Source organism: Pezoporus wallicus, unplaced genomic scaffold (assembly GCF_028554395.1).
Source record: "Pezoporus wallicus isolate ANWC-B61680 ecotype Strahan unplaced genomic scaffold, APGP_CSIRO_Pwel_v1 contig_1438, whole genome shotgun sequence".
NCBI classification, from domain to species: Eukaryota; Metazoa; Chordata; class Aves; order Psittaciformes; family Psittacidae; genus Pezoporus; species Pezoporus wallicus.
In genome coordinates this window covers 3,720,373-3,744,264 of record NW_026638681.1, presented here as the reverse complement: position 1 = coordinate 3,744,264, position 23,892 = coordinate 3,720,373, and the positions used below count along the sequence as shown (strand labels likewise).

The window sequence follows — 23,892 nt, the reverse complement described above, 5'->3', positions numbered from 1 at the left end:
AATTAGTGAGAATTTAGTTCTTAACTCCCTTTGGTCTTGATCCAGTTTCAGCTGCTTGCCTTGACTTAGATGCAAGTAAAGTGTGACCATTTGCACTGCTCTGAAGGTTGCATTCGTTACCCAGATGATGCCCTTTGAAAACCACACAGAATCTATGTCAGAATATTGAGTACACAATTTTGGTTTTCAGTTTTGATTTTTCATTTTACATTTCCCACAACTTCCTGTGCTCCATCTTCCATTCACATTGTTACAAATGGACAACTAGTCAATAAAAAGCAGAGTGCCAGAATTAGTTGTATTTTCTAATTGCATGTGGCTTTATTATTCTTGTAGCTGCCTGTCATATTCTGAGTATTTTCCCTATGTAACTAATAACACCCTCAAGTGTCGTATTTAAGTGCTGGTACAGTTGCAAAAAGCTAAATGAAGACTGTTTGTGTGTGTGCATTAGAAAAACTGGCTGCAGAAGTGGGGACTTCTTATGGCTGCTACTTTGTGCCAGCATTTTCAGGACTATATGCACCATACTGGGAACCCAGTGCAAGGGGGTAAGAATCTGACTAAGCACTGTGTTTGCAGGGAGATTGAATTTTACAAATACTTTCACTAGTCCTTCCAGGTATATGAAATTGTTATTTTTGTTCCTGTGATGTGTCATGATACATCATTCTCTGTGGTATCTTCAAGGAACTACCATGTTTCTCTTTTGTATTTAACCAGTTCAAAATAGCAGCTGCTACTAGAAGAAAAAGGATCAGCTAGTTCAGCTACTCACTCTCCTCTCCCCGCATCCAAAAAAAAACTGGGGAGGTGAGCAGGGAAAACATTTGGGCTAGGTTGTGTGTTTTACAGGATAAGTACAAGATAGTTGATCATTCTTGCCACTAATGAGGCCAGCTTTTTTTTCCACATGCGTTTCTGTTTCTGAAAGGATAGTTATCTCAGTAAAGAGCAAGAGGGGGTCTGCATACCTGTGAGCTCTCAGGCAAAAAAAAAAGCAGAAAGTGAAGAATTTAGTTCTGATGAATTTTTTTGAGCTCAGTTTCCCATGGCCCATGGCTGCATTCACTATCACAAATGATACTGGCTACTTAACTCCTCCCCATTTCTCCTCCCTCTCCTTCTCCAGCTTTCTTTCCAGTCTGTTGAACACTCTTTTCTCCTTTCCTTCTAGTCCCTTTCCTGTAGTTAAGATTTAACTACCTGGTACTAGTTAGATCTACTAGTTCAAACAATTCTATTTGTCTTTTCTGCTATTGTGAGCTTGGAAGTCACAGCATAACAAATCTAAACAGAAAATAACTTTCCTAAAATGAGAAAAGAAATCTTAAATAATATCAAGTTCTGAGGGTTTAGAGTAGTTGTATCTTTCTAATTTAGATCCTTTTTTGTACATAAGAAATAAAAAAATCTTTTGAGTTAGCTTTTTTACAGTTTTTTAGATCAAGTGCTTAACTGTTCAACTGTTAAAACCTGATCTTTGGAATGACAACTAAAAATGTCCTTTAATATATTTGAGCTTATATCTATCCCACACCAAATGTAGCAGCATTTCTGTGTAGTACACTATTATTCCTCAGATGTTGAAACAGACTAAAAGGATAATTATTTGCTTTGTGGTTCAGAGTACATTGAAAGAATTCAGGATATTTATGGTTAGATTATTTTTGTATCCAAAAATCTCTTTGAAAGTGCAAAGTCAACTACTGATCAGAATAGATCTGAAAACAATTTTAAGCATTTAGAGCACAGCAGTGACGCAGCTAGGCTTTTCCGTAAGAACTGAAAACTCTAGATAATTTATGAAGATTTTAGTCATAGGTGGTATCATTTTTTAAAGAAAAATCAGCAGTGATCATTCAAGACTAGAATTTGTGTGTGTATAGGTGAATATGCACTTATCTGCATGTAGATTGGCAAAAAAAAATTAATTTATGGCAGTTGTATTGATTGGCCACTGAACACATTTGTCAGGAAAATAGTGATGAGATTTTTGATTAAAGATAAACAAGCTTGCTAATATTAAGAAGTAGTGCTCATACGATAGAACTGAATGAGCTTTGAATTAGAAGACCTAGACCTGAAGTAATGATATATGTCTGGAGAAGAAGTATGTCCTAACTGGTTGTTGTTTTTTTTTTTTTCTCAACAGTATTATCTGTGGCCTTACTCAGTTTACAAATAAAAACCACATTGCCTTCGCTGCGCTAGAAGCGGTTTGCTTTCAAACACGAGAGGTAAAGGCAAATTGGGTCCTAAATGCATTGTAAATTAGTGTGTTAACAGCAACTATAGTTCTTCAGGAAGAGAGAGGATTGAAAACATTTAATGAAGATTAATCATATGCTTTATATTGTACTTGGATGCTAGTCTTCTCTTTACGTGGTGCTGATGTTGAAAAATTGTTCTGTGGTCTTATTCTGTGGTGTAGTTGGGTGGTGCATTATTTTGGGGTGGCAATGCTGCTATTTTTCAGCACTTAAGGTGATTCTACTTTGCAAATATTTTGAGAAGTAGAACATAGAAACATTAAAATGACAAGGCCAGTGCCATAACTAAGAAGTCACATTAATGTAAAAGACTACATTTTATATTGTTTGCTGTGACGGAGATGGCTTACGTTGCTTCTGGCATACAATAACAAAAATAAGTTAAAGCAAGACAGCAGCACACATACCAATGGAAATCTGGATTCACTTCATACCTGTTACATCTTGCATTGCCTTAGCAGGCATTCTGCAACAGCAAACCTAAATTGTCACGGAAGAAATAAATCCTCCAACTGAATCAAAGGGTTTGATATCAGTGTGTTCTGATCATTAGAATCTTTATATCACCATCTACTATCAATTTACACTTCCTGTATTCCAGTCAAACACAGGAGAAATCCCTTGACCCTAAAGGGTAACAGTCAAACCTGAATTTCATTGCATGTTTTTAACCTGCTGTTATTTAAACATACCAAGTTTTTAAAGTAACACTCAGCTAACACTGTGTGAGAGGAGGAAAGCAGCTTGCTGTTTCTGTAGTGACATAGAGTAAAAAGTACTCATGTGGAAAAAGCCAGAAGTTTCACCTAAATGTCTGCTTTTTAAGCTGTGCTAACAACCTCTGAGTACTCAGAAAGTTGTGAAGGAGTTTGGTGGTATAAGTCAGGGTAAAGTTACAGTAAACTGAACTGATAGTCTGTTTTGTTGCGTTCTCCTCCCTTTCCTTGTCCCTCCTCTCATTCATTCCCTCTCATGTGACAGCTCAGTGAACTTTCCAGCAGAAATGATCCCTATTTCTGCTGGGCTGTTTTTCTGCTGGATTACTGGTCTCAGCTGCCTTGCAGAGGAGAGCAGCAAATGTCGGAACAAGAGACCGGGCATGTCACTGGGAGTAGGAGGGAGGGGAATAAAGCTGACTGGCTGAGGGTGACATTAACTGTTTGAACAGACCTAATACTTCCTCATACTTTAGTCAATGTACTTTTATCACAATGACAGGAGTGCCTGAGCAGGTCTCTGGACACACTTAAATTAACAAATTCAGTCCTAGTGACACAAATAAAATATATGTACATTTTTCAGAAATGTATTGTTAGTTCTGTCTTGTCAGAGACAAAGGGTTTTGTTTTAATTCCGGTTAAAATGGAAATCCTTTGTATCCTTGAGGAAAACCCTCAAATTTCATGTTCATTGCAGTTCTCGATTGTTTTATTGTGCCATCCAATTCTTCCAAGTCTCTTTTTCTTGTTATCCAGAAAGCTTCTTCCTTGTGCAGACAGATGACACTTGTTACATTTTTTAATTACAGAATGCATTATGGAAAAACAAGCAATTTTTCAGTTCTAAGAGCTGTACAATGCTGTCATTAGAAAAAACTTACATAAGTGGATACCATAGTCTTCATCCTACTTCATTACAAAAGAAACAGCAGCAGCATGATCATGATTTGTTTTGTTGTTTCATCCCTTCCTGATTTCTAGCATTCTTTTCTTTCTTTTTAATCTATATTGAGTGCATAGTATGATTCAACATGCTTTTGCACAGTGGTAACCAAAGCCAGAACCTCCAATACTATATGTATGTAAAGCTGAGATTATGAGGGGCTAATGATGTTTTGAATGTTAAAAAAGGCAGGCAAAATCAGGCTAGACAAATATGAAATCATACATGTGAAGGGAATCAGTGACAGGGAGCATGATTAGCTTAGTACTGCCAGCAGACTTTGCTGCTGTGCTGTGAATTGTCTTTTCCAGGTTATTTCTAATTTATTGAACAGTGCAGGCCCATGGACAGATGCCTCCACCATGAAAACTGGCCTTAGGCTTCTGATTTTTAACCATTATTTATCTTGTGGCAGTTCTTTTAGTTCCTTTAAAGATTTTCTGGTAAGGGACCTTGCTAACTTACTTTCTGGAATGGATAGAGTCTGGACAACTCATCTCTGTATAGTTTTTACTACCTAACAATTTTTTGGTTCTTTTTTAAAAATACTCCACTCTTAATTACTTTTCCCTTGCAAAGACTTTAACAATTTTCATGTATTTTCAGCTATCCATTGTGCCCAAAAGAAGGAAACATTATTTTACCAAAAAATTAAACCAACAGTTGCAGTCTATCTTGTGTAATGTAAGATTCTCAATTTTCAGCAACTAATTGAAAATATTTCAAGAGGCTGCTCTGTCAAAACAGTTCAACATTCAGCGGTTCCTATTGAATGTCTTCCAGATTGCCAGTTCAAACATTTTAGTTTTTCAACTCTTTAATGCACCAAATTAGATAAAGTATTTAGACAAACTGCAATCAGCTAAAGGACTGCATTTAGTATTACTTTCTCCTTTGTTAGCTTTGATAAATGTAGTTGTCATCAGCTTTTCTTCAAAGTTTTTCTTCTCAGACCATATAAGCAGCACATTGGGTAGATATAGAGGATCAGAGGAGAAACATCTCATACATTAGGACTTCTGTAATACACAGAATGCATTTGCTGTACATTAAGCAAAACTGTATCATCACTACCTCTTTTTGCCCTTTTGATCTATAGGGGAGAGGAATTGTCTACTTAACACCCTTCAGCAAATGCTGAATTATCAGTATTTTACACTCAGAGGGTATCATAGATTTCTCTGCAATTAAATAATAACATATATTACTTTTACTCAAGCTTTTAGATGCCATAAACAAGGACTGTGGGGTACCACTAAATCAGTTACAGGTAGACGGAGGAATGACCAATAATAAAGTCCTCATGCAACTCCAATCAGACATTCTCTGTATTCCAGTAGGTAAGATGAAATTACAACTCCTATTCACTTTTTAAAGCTGAAAAAAACATTGATATGTCATGGCTAATATGTCACTGCACATTAGGACATTGCACAGTAACATCAGGATATTATTCATCTTTGTACTGAAGACTGATAATTTGCTTCATAAATGTAATAATCTGCCTCATATGCAGCTTCTAGAAAATAATTTAAAAAACCATTGTGTTGTCTGTTACGCATAAATGTGAGACACTTCATGGGGAAGTTTTTAACTCTAGAAGTATTATAGCTTGCCTTTAATAATATGTAATACACAAGGCTCATGCTGTCCGTGCAGAGCCATAGTTCATAGCAGATGAAATGATACAATCAATAGAATCAGATTTTAAAGGATCCCCTCTGCCTTAAGCAGAGAAGCAGGCAGTTCTGGAGTTAATGGAACAGAGTTAACATTGACTTCTTGGGGGTGGGATGGTCATATCTGTGGAAGGCAAACAAGCTAGTAATACAGCAATTTGTAGCCTCTTTTAAGATGCCTTTTCTTAATATATATGCTTTTAATAACACAATATCTAGAACATGGGAACAAGACTGGTAACAGCCAGTGACCACTGCTTTGAGAAGGGAGGGAGAAGATAAAAAGATAGTGTATTTTTAACAGGAGCACTCTAGGGAAACTGATGGCTGAGGTCAGCAGCCCTGCATGTGTTGTGAAAATGGGCAATTGGATGATTCAGTCTTAAATGAAGTAGTGATCTGAGATATTTCAAAGACTTGGACGACTTTGGATGAAGTTAGCCTCGTAACCGTGTGAATTGTAATAAAATGAGGCTTGCAGTTGCTAAACTTAAAGTAAGCATATAGCTGCTATATCGTTCTAGATACATATGTAAATCTTTAGTTTCAATGTCATCAAGGTGACTTTCATTAAAAATCTTCATGCCTTTCTCTGTGATTTACTTCAGTAAAGCCATCAATGCCTGAAACAACAGCTCTAGGAGCTGCTATGGCAGCAGGAGCTGCAGAAGGAGTTGGAATTTGGAGTCTGAATCCTGGAGATTTGACAGCAGTGACATGTGAACGATTTGAGCCACAGATCAACCCAGAGGGTAAAATCCTTTCATATTACCTAAGAAGTCACAAACTTCATGTTCTGTGTCCAGCAGATCATGTTTTTTTTCTTTGTTACAATCTAACATACTGATACAAAACCAGCTATATATGAATATCCTCACAAATGTTAAAGATGAGCTTTTTTGTAGTGTTCAGTTTAGAGAAAAGTGTGTTTCAGTTGCGGTTATGTCCCTTTATTGACTATCAAGATTGCAAAATGATTAAAATAACATAACTCCACAGGGGAATATGTTGGGGTTTTCTATTTCTTTATTTTGAAAAAGCTTGGCATTGGGCATTGGAGTTAGTAGCTTTTGATTTATAGCAAGTAGAATTAAAGGTTTTGAAGGTTTGAAAGGTTTTTATGGAGAAAGATGTCTCCTAAAGCTCCTGTACCTCTGTGAGTTTTTACTGGTTGTGGGACACTTTTCTTTTGGCTTTAAAAAGCCTACATTAATCGTTATTTTTTAGCTAACTGTCTTCTTCATCAGTTCGTAAGTGCTTCTAGAGATGGAAAGCATGTACTTGACATAATTAATCAGTGTGCAAGACAAATGCATTTTTGTCTTTTTAAATTATTTCTTAACTTCTAGTGCAGAATTTTGTCTTATCATTGATTATCATTACTGCTATAATCCCTACTTCAAGACAGTTTTTTCAACACTGAAAGACTTCTGCATGAATAGCAATTGCTTCATTTTGTCCTACTTGTAAATCTTCTTAATGTGAAAATGCAGATAATGGGTTTTAAGGTTTATTTCTCCTTACTGTACATAACTGGGGGGCTTTGGGTTGTTTTGTTTTTGTTTTTTTATTCATTATTGTTCTATACAGACAAACTATACTGTGCAAAAGAGTGGAAAACTAATATTGTAGTCTTTGATTCTTAAATACTTCTAGTTGTATTTATATGCATTGAGAGGCTTTTCTGTTTGCTGATTTCTCAATTTCAGAAAGTGAGTTTCGCTTTGCCAGATGGAAGAAAGCTGTGATGAAATCTATGGACTGGGTGACATCTGACATTTCTTCAAATGGTAAACCAGAAATTAATGCTAGTCAAGTATTATTTAATTAGCCTATTAACCTTGGTAGTTAATCTTCATTCTGGTGGCTGTTTCTGTTCGTACCATCTCTATGGTATTTTTGGACTATTCCAGTGATTTTAAAATTACTACTTAAAACCACTGCACAAGCAAAGCAGGAAAATTGATAGGTAGGTCTTTTTCTTGAAAGGAGAGCACAAGCAATATCTTGTAGGGCTCTGAAAACAGAGGACATGAAATCAAGACTAACTACAGATTTTGCAGAATGGCACTGATTTACAAAAGAAAAAAAAAGTGACCTAGAATGAGAGATGCAGCACAATTCCAAGACAGTGTAGGGATTCTGTAAACTTTCTTACACTAAATCATCGTGTTGCAAAGGAGAAAAGGTTCATCCTGTGATTTTTCTTGATATATCCTGCCTTTATTATTTGCTGTGTGGGAAGGAGGGATTGATAGCCACATCAAAATCTGTTTGCCCCAGAAGGCCTAAGAGCAAGAAGTTGTCATAAAGTGAAAAATTGCATAGTCCTGTTATTCACACACAGAGAATATACCAAACACTTTTGAGGGACTGAACAAGTTCTTTCTTTGGAAGTAGACAGGGTTTTCATCTGCCAGGTTTGAATTAAATAAAACCTGCAGTCTTCTATTATCTATAATTTGAATTTATATTTCAGCACTATTTCAGGATAAGATTTTGTCCTGAATCATCCTACAACACATCATTTATGGCTTTATCTTAATTTAATTTCCCTTTTGTTGGAAAACCTGTTAGAATGAAAAGTGTTAAGTAAAGAATCCTCAAAATGTAAAGTCCCCCCACAATCCACAGATGAAGATCTCATGCTGCATGAATTCTCTTTCTTATATTCTTGAAAGCTAAAGCTAAAATTTTCCTTTCACCATCCTATATGTTGGCTTAAGCATTTCATTTAACTCTATGGGAAATGTTATTTTCCTTAGTTCTTCCTTTGAAACTGTCTTCTGCTTGCTGAGAGTATTGAACATTGAAGACTATTAAAATGGGCTCAACCTAGGTAGTGCTAACAATGGAATTTAGATTTCAACTTTTATACTGAGAGACTGTTTTGAGTTATTGTGGGGAGTATAAATAATCCTTTTTAGTTTTTCTGCAAATGTCACTACATTTATTACGTTTTGCTGTTCGTATGATTTCTAACACATACATTGCAATTTATGTATATATATTTCTCTTTTGATTTGCTTGACTGGATACACCCTACCCTGGATGACATCAGGTGACAGTAGTATCTTCTCTAGTCTGCCTTTGGGTCTTTATATTATGAGTAGCATGATAATGTTAATCGGAGCAAAGTACATCTCAGGTTAGTTATTGTTTGAACTAGAACCTTTTAAAAGCTATCTACACTAGATCAAGTGTTGGGGGTTTTTGTATTCCATCTATTTATTTTTAGCAAAAATGATGCTTTTTGTTGTTCATGCACACGAGTGTTTGAGGGTGTGAAGTAGATACCTACGGGAACCAAGGGAATGCCAAATTCATCCTCATGTGCCATGAAATTCTTAGCTGTTGATGCACATGAAACCTTGAACTCTTCCTTCCGTTTGTCTAGCTATGTGGACCGTACAGTTTATAAAAGGCGTATAGGTTGGAGCAGAGTTTTGCACTGCCTGAATTACAGTGTGCACTGCAGTTAGAATAAGGTTCCATCCTTTATCCTGTATTTCTTCTCATAACATTTAAAATCATTTTGAGGCTCTTGTTCAAATAAAATGAAAACTTCTCCTCTGTCCTTGAAAGGCTTCAAGTACCTCTTTCATTTTTCTCATCCCCTTGAAACTATTGTATGGCTAGAAATCCTCATCTACTAAATCTATACAATATACTTTTTGTACTTTGCTCTCGATGGATAAATTAATTCAATTTGTGTAAACAGAAGAGACCCTAAAAGGCCTATCTGCAAAACTGGGGAAAGGAACTGTGTGCATATGCAATGAAGATGCATCTTCAACCTATTAATGTGTTTTATGTTAAAAGTTCTTAATATGGATGGCAGTGTTAGTTACTTATGCCAGAAGTAAGATATTTCATTAAGAAATTCTTATGGTAAGAAAAGGAAGTTTATATGGTGACGTCATTTGTTTTTTGTTGTTGTGTTTCATAATTTCATTACAAATAAAATATTTTACAGTATAGTCATTGTTGCTGCTTAGTAAGCTTTTTGGGGGGGTGGTTTAGTTTTATTTCTTTGTTTCGGTTTTGGCGGGATGGGGTGGAGGGACTGTTAATTAAGCAGACAATTGAGGACTCTAGCATGCTCCTGTGATGATGTGTTTGTATTTTGTTTCTATGCATTCAGCCTGAATTAACTGTTCAATTGTCATTTTTCTTGCATGGAAGAGACTGTCTGAGCTTGTAGGAGAACTAAAAACAAACTAAACAAATGCTAGGCAAAAATCAAGCTGAACAAATGGATTGACATTGATTTACTAACTGTGGAATGTGTCTGTGAATGAGAACAGTCTGATTATGAAAAATAAAATAAAACCAGCTGTGAATAGTGGGTAAATTTTTAACAAGCTGAACTCAGCAGTTTGAATATTAATTCGAGGTCAGGGTCTTCACCACATGGAGGATACCTAAAATAATAAGTTCAATGTTAAGTGGGCAGATAAGCAATTTAAATTCTGAGTTTATTGCTTTTTTAAAACAATTAATCAGTAACCTGCATATAAATATCTAAACTTGAACTGCTGGAATGCATAAACTTTTGTTTTTTCTCCCTTCCCTGAGCTGATCAACGCCTTTCTGACTCACAAGTGGAAGCCATACTCATATCAAGTCACTCTAGCCTTCAGAACCCATTTTTGCAGATGTGTTCAGATAACAGTAACTTAATAACAGTAAATTGATAAAAGATGTATATATATAATTATTATATACACCACTACAGTTACTTTATATACCAGTATATTGCTATATTATTTACATGGTAAGCTTGGGGACAGGAGAAGTTGCCAGAAATTTCCAGCTCTGAATTGTTTTAAAAATTATGTCTAAAAAGGAATACCACCAGTGATGCTGTGTAGAGGTTGTAGTTTTGCTCAGCTGTGTCTTAGGGTAGAACATGATAAACAGAATTTGTGTTGCTGGTTGGAGCAGGGCTGTTTCCCCTGCTCTGGTAAATATCCTTTTGCTTTTAAAAGCTGGATCTAGCTGACCAGGCTTGCCTTCTAATTCGCTACAGGAGCGCCATTAATTAATTTGTTATTTTTTTATCTTTTAATGAAACACTGGATCTCCAACGCAGTCATCAGTTTAGTAGGTTTGAGGATTGAACCTACTGAGGATTGAATTCATCCTTCATGTGCTGAAACAGCAGTAAGTCTTGCATGGCAACAGTGCTGTTGTTGTTGAGCGTGTCTCTGTAGGGCAGCGGCATGATTTAACAGTTACTGAAATGTGAAGGAAGAATCTGCTGTGGCAGAACAGAGAGCACTAACGTGGGAAAAACCCGTTTACAGAATGGCTAAACTAACTGTCTTTTCATGCAGCACCTGATGACTGAAAATGAAGAATACTGCATTTCATGTTAACATTTCATGATTTCATCAAAATTGGCTCATTTACTTGTACCTTACTTTATGATATTCTTTCTTCTTCTCTCCCAGGGGAGAAATGGCCAATGTTTTGTTTTATTTCACTATTAAAGCAAGTTGTATGTATCAACTGGAGTCCTTATGCTAAGATTGTTAGGTTTTTTCACAGTAGTTTTGGAAGTGGACATCTGAGAGCTATAGCTGTACCTTTTTTGGGGGTGGGAGTTAACTGAAAGTTATGCTATATTTTATTAGACTAAAAAGAAATGCCTTTGCATGCTTAAATTGACATCTCTCAAGTGAGGTGTAAGTGGAGACTGGCTATGTACAAGATCTTATGTGACATCTGGGGTAGAAAGTTCTTTGACTTTATTGTCACAGAACAAGGTGTCAGTGCTGATAATAATACTACATTATTCCTGCTTAAATACCCTTTAGGGTTATTTTTAAAGATTCTGTTTTTCCTTTTTAGTTTCTTGTGCTGTGATAGTTACTGCCAAATTGCATGCTAGTTTCCACATAGCAACAGCTATGTGCAACATAGCAACAGCTATGCAACAACATAGCAACAGTCTATGCAGTTCTGCAGGTTCATAGACTTAAACTTACTGCATTCATAGAATCACAGAATGGTTCGAGTTGGAAGGGTCCTTAAAGAAGCCTTAGTTGCAATAATAGTTCCCAAATTTTGGAAAGCTGAGCTCATATTCAGGAAAAAAAATAAGCTTAGAGTACCTTCTGTCAATTCTTGTACTTGTTAAAAATTTACCCACCGATGTATCTGATGTCACAAGATACATCTAATTTATAATTGCATTAATTGGAAAATAAAACGTTATTATACCGAATTCTTCTTATAGCTCAGCTGTGTTAGAGTGTTCTTAATGTTTTAGAATAAATTCTGTGTTACTGATGCATGTTCTTTCTTGTTTAAGGTAATGGTAATTGAGACCACTTAGCGGACTCTCTGGATGCAGCTGATTTTTTTTTTTTTGTTTCTTTTTGTTTTGTTGTCTGAAGAGATTCCACCACCAGTGGGATTATACTGTTTGTATGACTAAATCCACTCATGAATCCATCTGTTGCCATTCTCTGAGTAATATCCCCGTGGTACACTGAAACATAAGTCTTCAGCCCTTCATTGCTCTGCTCCCTTCCCCGTCAACTCCAACTGCACTGGAGGCCTTTGCATCGACTATCTTACATCATCCTCTAAAATTTCACAAGGCCTAGCTTTGAGAAAGTGGGTACAAAAAACACTGCAACTTGTGAGTAATGTCAGATGTTTAGCTGTCCTTTCAGGGTTTTGATTCTTTATACAGCACACTGCAGAAGGTTAATGATGCACTAAAGAACTTTGTAAACATCACAGCAATTCTTCCAGCTGCTGTGAATTACCTTTTATATGTCTGTGGTTGCCAAAGATTTTCCATTGTAGCGACCACTGGTCTGGAACACCTTCAGTGCTACAAACCTTTTAAACACTAGCTCAAAAAGTATTACCTGTTGCACACCGCCACCAGTTTGGCGATGAAGAGGTTGCTGATGTTTTCCACAAAGTACTGTTGAAACGATCAATTACAAAGTTTAAAAGTTTGTTTTGGCTTCTGTAGGTAGTCAGTTTACCCCTTATGAGTATTTAAGACAGTAGTTCCTGTAGCTGTTCCTTTAAAAGAGGTAGGAGTAAGTAGGTGTTTTTGTTAAGGCCATGTTTTACATTCTTGCGCTTTTCTGTTAGTTGGAAAGACAAATTTGATATGTCATGTTGATAGGACAGCTTCTTGGTCCTCAGCCCAACTGGTAACTTAAAACTACTGTGTAAATGCACTTCTGTTGATCAATACTGCATATATTCTGTCATCCTGCTTAAGGAAATTTAGTGACTATTCACTAAACTTTTGAAAGTTGAAGCTAACTTAGTTTTCCTTAAAGAGGGTCCACTTCAAATTAAGTATTAGTGCTTTAGTTCTTGGTCTCATTTAGTAGTATCTCAGGGACCAAAATCTCCCTTTCAGTTTTCACATCCATAGTTTTAATAGCAAGTTGTTGCAAAATTTGCTGGGGCAACCTAAAGTGCACTTAACACCTGAAATGGGCCACTGGAATTCACGGGCAGTGTGCATGACAATTGAGTTGCATCCCCTTTGAAACTTTTTGTCCTCCACAGGTAAAAGAGTGAGGCAATAAATCATTTTATCTTCAGCTTTCCTGTTTGTACCAACAGCATGACAAATGCCAGCCTCACTGGTTAGGTCAGAGAAAATGTGTCCTTGTCTAGTATCATCAGATCAGTATAGAATGATAGCAAGGTTAAATGTGGGAACAACACAAAGAATTTCAAAGAAGTGTTTAAATGCACTAGGAGTCAAAGGGAGCGTTTCTCTCTGTGTTTGTTCTTAAAGATTTTTGTCTTTAAAAAGAAATAGTCTTTAGCAAAGTTCTTTTTTTCTTTGTTAAACTATGCTTAGAGGCTTAGTTTTTTAAAAGATGTTAAATATACATGTGTCTGAAGCAATGGATTGCACAGAAGTTCAGGTCTGTATAATATATTTAATGTAAAATGCATAATTGCCTTTCTATTACCAAGTGCAATGACCTTTGAAAATGTGACTTTTAATTCAAAAGGTAGAGAAGGAACAGTTTTCATCCTGTGGTTGCATGTATAAATTTAACAGAGGGAATTTTTGTGCACAGGTGAAAATGTAACAACTTCATTGAAACCCTGCATCTCCTGTAAATACTCAAATGTGAGGTTTCTCTGTTCAGCTCCTCCAGCTTTCTGTGGATTTCCCATTGGTTTCCTACCTTTCTTGCACACAGATGCATGCCAAGAAGTTACAGCTCTAGTGGAGGATTCCTGCCTGTGGCAGGGAGGTTGGAACTAGATGATCTTTAAGGTTCCTTCCAACCCCAACCATTCTATGATTCTGTGATTCTAACTGAAATTTCTGGGTTTCCCAGTTTTTATTAGAGAGAAAGAGTGAAAAAAAAACATGAAAATCCTTATACTCCTTACCTTTACTCTGAGCTGTTGCTGATCCCACCTCACCCTAAGGGACAGGAGTAACAGCAGCTTTTGGAGCACATAGGGTGAGAGCAGCACACATCTCAAGCAGTGGACTTCCAAGTATGACCTCTTGCCAAAAGCAACAAAGTATTGAATCTGGGAATGACTGATGTTGAAGTTTTGCCTTTGTTGACGGTGTATGTGGCAGGGGGAAAGGTAGCACATAGTAAGCAGGAGAGGGGGGGTTTGCTGCTTTTATGACTTATCTTTTACTGGGAAACACAATTCCTGTTAGTTTTTCACTGAGTAAAAATCATAATTTTGTTTTCAATTGCTGTTGCAAATATTTTTAAGAATTTCACACCACTGTTAACTTTCTACCAACATAGTTGAACTATATTGTAAACTGCATGTTGGCAGGAAGGGGACAAACTGTTGAAAATTAGCTTTTTGTGAAGCTGTGATTTATTTTTTTTCTATAAATAACCAATTTCTAAATTTTTACTTGAGAAATGCATTAACTTGGTATTAAAATACCACAAATAAATTGATGTAAGATGTTGTTTTGTTCTTGCATGTTCTCTCTCAGATGCATTTTCATCAATATTTTCTACATGAGGCATCAGGGTACTTTGACATATGTTCAACAAAAGAGCTCCCTCATTCAGTGTTACAGACACAAGCCACAACTTGCTCAGATACACACATTGCCTATGTGCAGTACTGCCCTCTGCTTTTCAGTGATATATTCCGTTTCAAGGATGCGATTAAAAGTTACATTTCCTCAAGTCCCTCCATATTCAGGAAAAAAGCAGCAAAATACAAGTAAAACGACAAGAAAGACACCATTGTAACACAGGTTTTACCCAAAAGCCTTGAACGTCATTGCAGTAAACAGTAGCATAAGGTATTCCTGTTATTTTAAGAAAGAAGCATGGCGGTATGTATATATGTGAAGGGCACATATGTGTGTGCCTGGTTCTTGTTTGTTCATCTCTTCGTAGCTCCCAATTATATTCTGCACATCTAGTGCTGCCTAATTGTACCAAAGATACGGCCTTCATCCATAGTCTTTAGTCCCCTATATCAAAATCAGTTGTGTCAGTCAGAAACACACCCGACCCCACGCCCAAAAAGGTGGCAATTAAATATCATATCAGCACAGCAGCCTTTGCTAATATGTTATTACTTAATATCAGACTTCTCCCACTGCTCCTGAGACTCCTGTGTCTTCCTTTCACATGGCAAAATTACAGCCTGGCCCTTAGCCATGCTGCAGAAGGGCATGCTCAAATTTCAAGATTCATCAGGATGGAATATAATGAGATTAGAACTTTATTAACGTAATCAGTACTGAAAAATTCTATGTGAAAAGAAGTTTTGTTCAATGAAAGCTAATACAGTGTCTAGTCTGTTGTTGGAACTCTATACAAGAAAACTTCTTGTCTGTATGTCTGTGTTGGCATCCAAGCCATAATCTTCCCATCTAAAGAATCCTATGTCTGCAGCAATTGGAATGCTGTCCCGTTATGAGCTGCAGCACAGGGCCAGTACCTTTTTTGAATTTTTTTAATTATAAGAATTAATTGGCATTCATGGAAGTAGTAATTGTTAGTCCTAGAGATAAGGATAGGCAAATGAGTAGCAGCCCTTAAAATCTCAGAAATGGCACAGGAACACTCCCAGAATGATTTTCCTGTGCCACTCAAAGGGATCTTGACAGGCTGGAGAAATGGGCTGGCGGGAACCACATGAATTTCAACAGTGGAGGAACAACCCTGGGCACTGGGACATGGTGGGGGCCAACCCACTGGGAATCAGCTTTGCAGACAAAGTCCTGGGAGTCCTGTTGGACACCAAGTTAAACATGAGGCAGCAATTGCTGCAAAGGTGGCCAACAGCACCTTGGGCTGCGTTGCCAGCAGGTCAAGGTAGGTGACCCTCTTTAAAACCAGCCCTGGTGAGGTACGTCTGGTGTGCTGGGTCCAGCATGAGAGAGACATAGACCTACAGTAGGCCACAAAGAGAGTTAAAGGACTGGAGATCCGTCATATGGAAGAAGCTGATTGATCTGGGACTCCTCAGTTTGGAGAGAGCTCAGGTATCAATACCTGATGCAAAGTAAGGTGGCCATGAAGGCAGACCCTTCTCAGTGGTGCCCAGTGGCAGGACAAGCGGCAACTGACCCAAATTGACACACAGGAAATCCCATTCAAACAAGACATTGTTTTGCTCTGAGAGTGGTCACAGACAGGAGCAGGTTACTCAGAAAGGTTGTGATCCCTCAAGATACTCGCGACTCTGGTGTCACTGACCCTGCACTGAGCAGGTGATTGAATCAGAGCTACCCTCCTGACTTAACTGGTCTGCAACTAGGTCAGCCACAACTTGTATCCAGCACAGGCTGAAGGCTTGAGCCACCTAATAATGAAGAGCAGGGAAAAGGCAACAATGGTTTATTTAGACAAAACCAGTCTGATTTGTATGAACCAGTTTTCACCCAGTGTTGTACTTCAGCATTATTCGTCTGGCATTATTACAATGTTACCCTATGTGTGTATTTGCTATAGAAGTCAGCCCTGTTGTGCAGGCTTATTATCTGACTTGTTTTAAGAGATTATCTTTTAAGCAGTTGCAGTGGGAGTTTAAGTAGAGTGACTATTTTTCAGATTGTTAATTGCTTTAGTTTAATACCCTGTTTTTTCAAAGGGAATTATGACACAAGGTGCTTCAAAGCAGCCTAAAAGACAAGATAACATGCTTCCAAAGAGACCACAGTTAAACTGTAGCTAGCAGAACCTGAAAAATGGGCTCATTGAGTTTTTGTGAATAGAGAACACTGGTTTGGGAGTGAGTTCTTTCTGTCTTGCGGTGCTTTTTCTTTAAATCCGTGGGCTGATATTCTGGGTGTTTCCTCCTCTGGCAGTCACTTCTTTTGGAGGGATCTCCCACATCATTGCTTTTCAGTTCTGCAGGGATGGAGCACTCTGAGAACTGAAGATCCAGCAGCTCTAGCTTCCTGATCCCCAGATACACTTCCTGGGTCTTGTGCAACTAGAGAAGAGCTTGCAGACAGGACGGCATTGATGTCTGGTTGTCACTGTCTAAACAAGCATTTTCCCTCCCACCTCTAAAGCCATTACAGTTGTCTTCCATTTGTTTTGGCAACAGCATGGGTTAGTCAGCATGCTCAACAGCACCCACATTTCCTATGCTACTTCATGAGCAGCTTCAGGAGGTTTGAGTTTATCACTTCAGCTATTTTTGCTAAGTTTTCTGACACTAATCCTATCTGTCTTTCTTCTGTATGTTGTCTGGCAAGTGAACACATTACTGAAAACCTGCCATAGACCTTACTGTTCGATACAGAGGAACTCAGGATTCATTAACTGTTTGTCATTGCATTTTTTGAGCACAGAAATCCTTTATGTATTACTCTTATATGTCTGACAACAGGAGTCAGCTTACAGTTGAGAGGGTACATAACACAGATATTAATGCCCTCCCCTGCATGATGTTTCAACATCAACATCACTTTGTTCTGCACATACTAAAGCCAAGTGCTGCCCCCATTATGAAGGAAGGTTACTTGAAAAACTGTAAATGGCCTCAGTGTTTATCTGCTTATAACTGGAATCTAAGAAGCCTTCCGTGGGCAGCATTTTCTGGAAATGAATGTACCAGAGCTGCTTGCCAACCTTGATTGATTTTTTCAGGAAGAATTGATTCTTCAGATGTACAATTCTGAAGAACTGACTCTTCAGCAGAAGAAACTGCTTTAACAAGAAGAGAAGCTTCTAGAGCTCTTGCAGGACAAATACTGGAGGCATCAGATATTCTCCAAGTTGTTTGGCTTTGCTTAAGGACAGTGTGGAAAAGGGGGGAGAGTGACCTATCTGGAATGTGCAAGGAGCCTGTCTTCATCATGAAGCAAATATGAGATGATAACTTTAATATTGTTCTCTAAATAACGATTGTTGTGTCTCAGTTAAACTTCAAAACATGTATTATTAAGTCTCTTTAAGGCATTTTCCGTCCCCCACCCAGGAAATAGGTTTGTATTACCTACACAAGCTATTCTTATTTAGGTTCTCTTATTCAGTCTTCAACAAGGTGCAAAACACTTCATGTGCAACATGATACCTCTGTTCCATGACCCTCTAATACATAAGCCTGAAAGTAAATGAGTTTTACCTTACCTGGGTTTGCATTTCAGCTCACTGCTGAATTTCTGACTCAGGAGGTGTCAAGGGCTGTTATACCCAGCCAGGGATTTCAGATCATGCAATCATTTCTTTGACTGTTACCAGTGTTCTTGTTTGTCTGCTGGTATTACAGCAACAAACAGGTGTATACAATACAAGCTTTGACAAACTTCTACATGCTAAGTAAATGCGAAGTAAAATTCATATTAATTTAATATAACATTTTAATACTGCTCCAAGATTTTGTTTGCTAATCTTGAAATAGGTTGTTTATTCATGAATATGTGAAGTACCGAGTCCCAGTTGATGTGCAGATGTGGCAGACTATATATTGGAATATGCAGGTATGGTTTTATTATTTGGTATGTGAAACAAGCGCTTATAGAATAGTTAGGGTTGGAAAGGACCTTAAGATCATCTTGTTCCAACCCTCACCCTTTAGTGTGAGAGACACCTCACACTAAACCATGCCACCCAAGAGTGGTTTGGGTTGGAAGAGACCTTCAAAGCTCATCTGGTCCAACCAACCTGCAATGAGCTAGGTTGCCCAGAACCACATCCAGCCTGGCCTTGAATGCCTCCAGGGATGGGCATCCACCACCTCTCTGGGCAGCCTGTGCCAGGATTTTACCACACTCATTGTAAAGAATTTCTTCTTCACATTCAGCTTGAATCTACTCTTTTAGTTTAAAACCTTTACCCCTCATCCAATTGCAACAGGGCCTGTTAAAATGCCTGTTTCCATCTTTCTTATGGGCCCCTTTTAAATACTTAAAAGCTGCAAGAAGGTCTCCCTGGAGTCTTCTCCAGGCTGAACAACACCAGCTCTCTCAGCCTTTCTTTACAGGAGAGGTGCTCTATCCCTCTGATCATTGTTGTGGCCAGCCTCTGGATCTAATCCAACAGGTCCCTATATTTCCTGGACTAAGGAATTAATAGGATGGTTGAAGGTCATAACAGTAGGATGATACTATTTTACAGAATATCCTTGAATACCTGAAATTGTTGGAAGATTTTGTAATAGCTTCATTAAAAAAAATAAATCAGTTGTTCCCACTTGCTTTTCAAAGTAGCATCCATTGAAGCTACCACAGAAACATCTGGCACAGTATTCTCCAAATGAAAATGTTGAAACATACTTTAAATATTGATACAAAAACACAGTCACAGCCGTACTACCTTGCAGTCAATAGAAACAGAGATAAAATCAGCACATGAGCAGTTCATTCACATGCTGTTGTCACGGTTTAAGCCCAGCCCTACCTAGTACAGCTGTACTGCCAAACTAGTTTGCAGCTAAGTGTAGTACTACACACATGTGAGGAAAGACAGTGGGCTCTTTCATAATAACATAAAAACCAGGGTGTGTGGTAATTCTTGTTTACAGAAAACCCCCTAAGATGGTTGATTTTACGAATTTTCACCTAAAAGCCATAAAGTTCCAGTACCAAGGTTACACGCAGACCTAATAGTCCATACCCACAAAGTAGCCATGGAAGTACAATTAGGTGATTTCTTTCTCTCTACAGATATTTAATCTTGGACACTGCCTAGACTTTGACATGAACTGACATTCCACAGTGAAGAGAACAGATGTGAGATCTGTGTCTCTTTCAATTTTCTTTTATTTAGAATTTAGAGGTTTTGTAGTACATAAGACATGGGTTCTTATTATTGTGGTGTTAGAAAGTACACTGAGCTACAACCTTTGTACAGGCACCTCCAAGATACCTCTCTCCCACTCTCCTCTCTGGCCCTGAAAAAAACACAAATGTTTTAGATTCATTTAGAAGGCTGCTAACAGTTGTTGGTTTATAATTTTGGGTTTCCTTACCTACTCCATCACTTTGAGTCTGGACTTGGTATGAGTAAAATCATTCCTGTTTCAGAAGAGGGACAAGCTGGGGTTTCTCCATCTGTCCCCTCTCTCTGTAGTGAGGTGATGTCTGTCTTAGAGCACTTGTAATCGTGCATCTAGATGCCAGATAGCATCACACTTCACAGTTACATTCTTCAGACCATATACTCCTTATTTAATTTTATAGAGCTAATCCTTCCTCTCGACAGCCAGCCAAAGAAATAAGCTAAGTAAGAGTTATGCAGAAGTCTACACATTGGGTAATATCGATTGAGTCCTCCAGTCCCCTTTGATCCTCAGACTGATCTTTGCTAACATTCCATATGCCAGAAATTTTCTGAAGAACAAAAAGCCAGATTTGTCACCACTGTCATTTTTCTACCAGAGTAGATGCTGAGGAAACGTGGTCCTAACTGTAAACACAAAACTCCTATTTGATCAGCTGAGTAACTAGCCATTGCTGGCCCTACGTGTAAGACTTATTATTTAAGGAAGGCATACTTTGTAATCAAAAGCTGTTTGCACAGGTATTTATTATGTTATTTATGATGTTAATTTTCAAAAAACATACATTTGTTCTGCTTCTTTGACATTTTCATCATTGCTGGTGCCACCTGGGCTAGCATTAACTTTAATTCCACAAGTGGTTTGAGAAAAAATTTTAAGTGATTATGTAGTTTATAAAAACCTGCAATATGAAAAAGGTTCTAGATGGTTATGGTAAGTTCTGCTTTAAGTCTGAAGCTTTTGACTTATTAAGAGTTTGAAGCATATATTGTATTTTCTGAACAAGGGAGCTTTCTTAATCACATTTTGCCTTTCTGAAAAGAACCATCTGTTTATAATTTAAAAAAAAAATACGCTTATTGACTGAATTAATTTCTCCAGAGAGCTAAATTAATTTATAACCAATGGTGCCCACCTGGCAGTCCTTTGTTTATTCCAAAAAAAGCCATGCATGGACAGCAGACTAAGTCTTACTCTCTTACCCTTGTGCACCCCATACACAAGCAGATTCTTGTCAGAAATTAAACGTGGACCATCTCTTTGGGTATTAGGATTATACTTTGTCCTTGTGTAGCTTCTTTTCTGATAGGTACCAAAGGAGTTTCTAATCTTATCATCTGTAGGTGGGCAAACAACCACAAAGGACACTGGTGTTCTGTCAGTAACCTGTGACTGAATCAGTCAGGTAACAAGCTGGCATTCTGGATCCCGTTCAGTCATCTCCTTTATTTTCCTTCTGTTTATTCAGCAGCTGTTTTGTTGTGAGCACACCCCATATGTTTAAATGACTCAAAATAAAATTAACTATTTCTTAATACTTATGCTAGACCATTGCAGTGTGGGAAATGTCTCCCAGTTATTAGTTATTCTTCTGTATTTCCTTTTTTTTTTTTTTTATCCTAGTAGAGGTGAAAAAGGGCAGGGTTTCTCAACCCTGGTTAGTTATGTGTGTAATCATCCTGTTTGCTATATGTATAGTTGTATGTAAATTTAAGCCTAGTTCTTAACCCATCAAGATCAGTAAGCCTCTTGTGCTTAATCCCATCACCCCCATGAGTGTGCCTGGAAGTCCTGTGAGAGCACAGAGCCAGCCCTAGGAGGCAAAATCATGCTTCCCCCTATGTAGTAGTATAGCAAGCCACACATGCCAGCTCCACTAACTCCCTCCAGCTGCGAGGCAGTAAGAAGGTTCTCACCTTGGTTATTTATTACCTCTTAACAGAACGGTGTTCTTCTTGCTCCCCCTAAAACCTTTCAGACCAAAGACCAAGTCCTCAACTGGAATGGCAGCCGAGGGCAGCTCCCACTCAGCCATTCACCTGGTGTCAGCTTTGCTCAGGTGACAGGTGACATTTAGAAACCTGCTAAGGTAAAACCAGTTAAAAAACAACTGAACACCAAAAAAAAAAAACAATTTAAAAATCCAGAGTACTGTGATTGCACGTGTTTATCAAAATTATCAAGTAAATCATGTAAAGGAAGTTGTCTTAAAACACTACAAAAGTTTTAATTAAAATTTATTTCAGTATGTAAAAGGAAACCACCAAGTTTTGTAATTAAATTTGGCAAAAGGATTTTAATGGAAAATACCTGTGGATAAATTACATTAATTCTGTAACACTTCCCAAGATGGATTCCTTTGCTGTTTTTCTGATGGAATAGGAAGGAGAAGAATAAAAACACCATGCTGAAACCTTGTTGGACAAGAGTGGGTATTAGTCACTTCAAACTGTTTCCTGTTTAATAGAACGCATTACTTTCAAGGGGAGAAAAGTAATAATCTCAGTGGTGAAAAACAGCTGGATACCATTAACAGCTTTAAAGTGGAGGTGGTGCTTTCATCACTTCCACTCTCCCTTCCCTTCCTCTTCCCTTCTGCATTCTTTTCAGAGGCATAGTTTCATTTTCCCTGTTCTCACTCAAGTGACTCCAAATTACAGCTTTCTGGCAAAATGAAGGTGGATTTTCTAAGGTTTCTTTCTGTATTTTGTCAAGCAAGCCACTGGTGGGTAACGTTCAACACATTTTCTTTTTCTTTGGATTGTTTCCTTCCATTGTCTGAGCCACCTGTGCAAAAACAAGAGAGTGAGAGAAGCCCTCCTGCATCATGTATGCTCAAGCCCTCTTTCTCCTGGCTCCTCCACAAGTGGAGCTGTAACTTCTGTATCAGCAGGAGTTAGGTCTTTTATTACATTCCCTCCCTTTTCCATACACAGTACTTGGCTCCACAGCCATAGACCCCGGTCTTCCTTGCAGGCAGCTTTTTCATCCAGTCTCAAGAACGGTCAAAAAGCCTCCAGCAAATCCAAAGGGATATTTGCCACCTGCTATCCATAATCTTCATCTTCCCTCTTGTGCTTTGTTGCCAGGAGGAAGGACAGGTAGAAAGGGTTTTCATGTGTTTTAGCTTTTCTTTCTACTGTTTTTCTGTGTTTGCAGATAAAGTTTGATTTCTGAGAAATAAAGGAAAAAAAGCTTCTGCCTCTTGCAGCAGCCGCTTTTTGCTGCTTTTCCCAGGAAAGAAATGTCCAGCAAAGACAGATTTGTTTTCAGCAGTCCAGTATATAAAGATCAGATCTTGCAGGATTAGCTCTAGCTAGAGCCAAAGTGTCATTACAGTGGATATGTCTGGACAAGGTCACAAAACCCAAACAGAAGAATTGTCAGCCAGGATCCAGTATTATCTGGATATGACTGTATTCAGTATTACATTAAAGACTAACTTTGTTGTTATGCTGTACTCCCTCACCCAATGCATGTGCTTTTCTCCTGATTACTGTGCATCCGTTTGGCAATATGAGATTCCACTGGTCTTTATTCATGAGTTAGGAAAAGCCCTGGTGGCACTCCTACATGGCCAAAAAATGAGTTACCACCAGTAGCATTTAATTATTTACAGCTACGCACAAAACAGGTTCCAACAACACAGCCGTGATTCTGAATGGAAGGTAAAGCTCTTCCTTAGGAAATTACCCATCCCAGCAGGGTGGGGGTGGGTGCTTTTCACTACCATCAGTCTCTTTGTTGCTGTTAGCCTTTTAATGGGTAAGGAAAGTCACGAAGGCTCTTTGCTGCCCCAGGGACAGTATATGTATCAAAAGGAGGTAGGTGTATACACTGAGGGGCACGGATTCCCTTCCTCCAGGGGACTACGGCTAGTTTTCTGGCCATTGGTTCTTTGCTTTTCCACTTCTTCCCTCCCTAGGGATCACTTTTCCACCTAATGAGATATTGCCATTGTTAACTTTAATTATTTTAATATGAGTTTCACAGTACCTAGAGTTCTGGATTAAAATTATTACTTGCAGGTCTCATTA

At 38.0% G+C, this 23,892-nt stretch overlaps 1 protein-coding gene across 5 annotated transcripts in view; it reads left to right on the top strand.

Annotated features, from left to right (window-relative positions):
• Positions 1 to 23,040, top strand: part of GK (glycerol kinase) — a 46,830-nt gene extending 23,790 nt beyond the window's left edge. For 2 of the 5 annotated variants that reach the window (XM_057411813.1, XM_057411814.1), the window contains 7 exons: positions 455 to 551; positions 2,156 to 2,240; positions 5,155 to 5,275; positions 6,223 to 6,366; positions 7,324 to 7,404; positions 8,676 to 8,762; positions 11,934 to 12,076. In XM_057411813.1, coding sequence (XP_057267796.1) covers positions 455 to 551; positions 2,156 to 2,240; positions 5,155 to 5,275; positions 6,223 to 6,366; positions 7,324 to 7,404; positions 8,676 to 8,762; positions 11,934 to 11,947 — 629 coding nt within the window. In that variant the 3' untranslated portion in view covers positions 11,948 to 12,076. Of the gene's footprint in view, positions 1 to 454; positions 552 to 2,155; positions 2,241 to 5,154; positions 5,276 to 6,222; positions 6,367 to 7,323; positions 7,405 to 8,675; positions 8,763 to 10,709; positions 10,781 to 11,933; positions 12,077 to 23,014 lie in introns of those variants that run through there. The other 3 variants (XM_057411815.1, XM_057411818.1, XM_057411817.1) reach the window with 3 other exon arrangements.
• Positions 23,041 to 23,892: the final 852 nt, after the last annotated feature.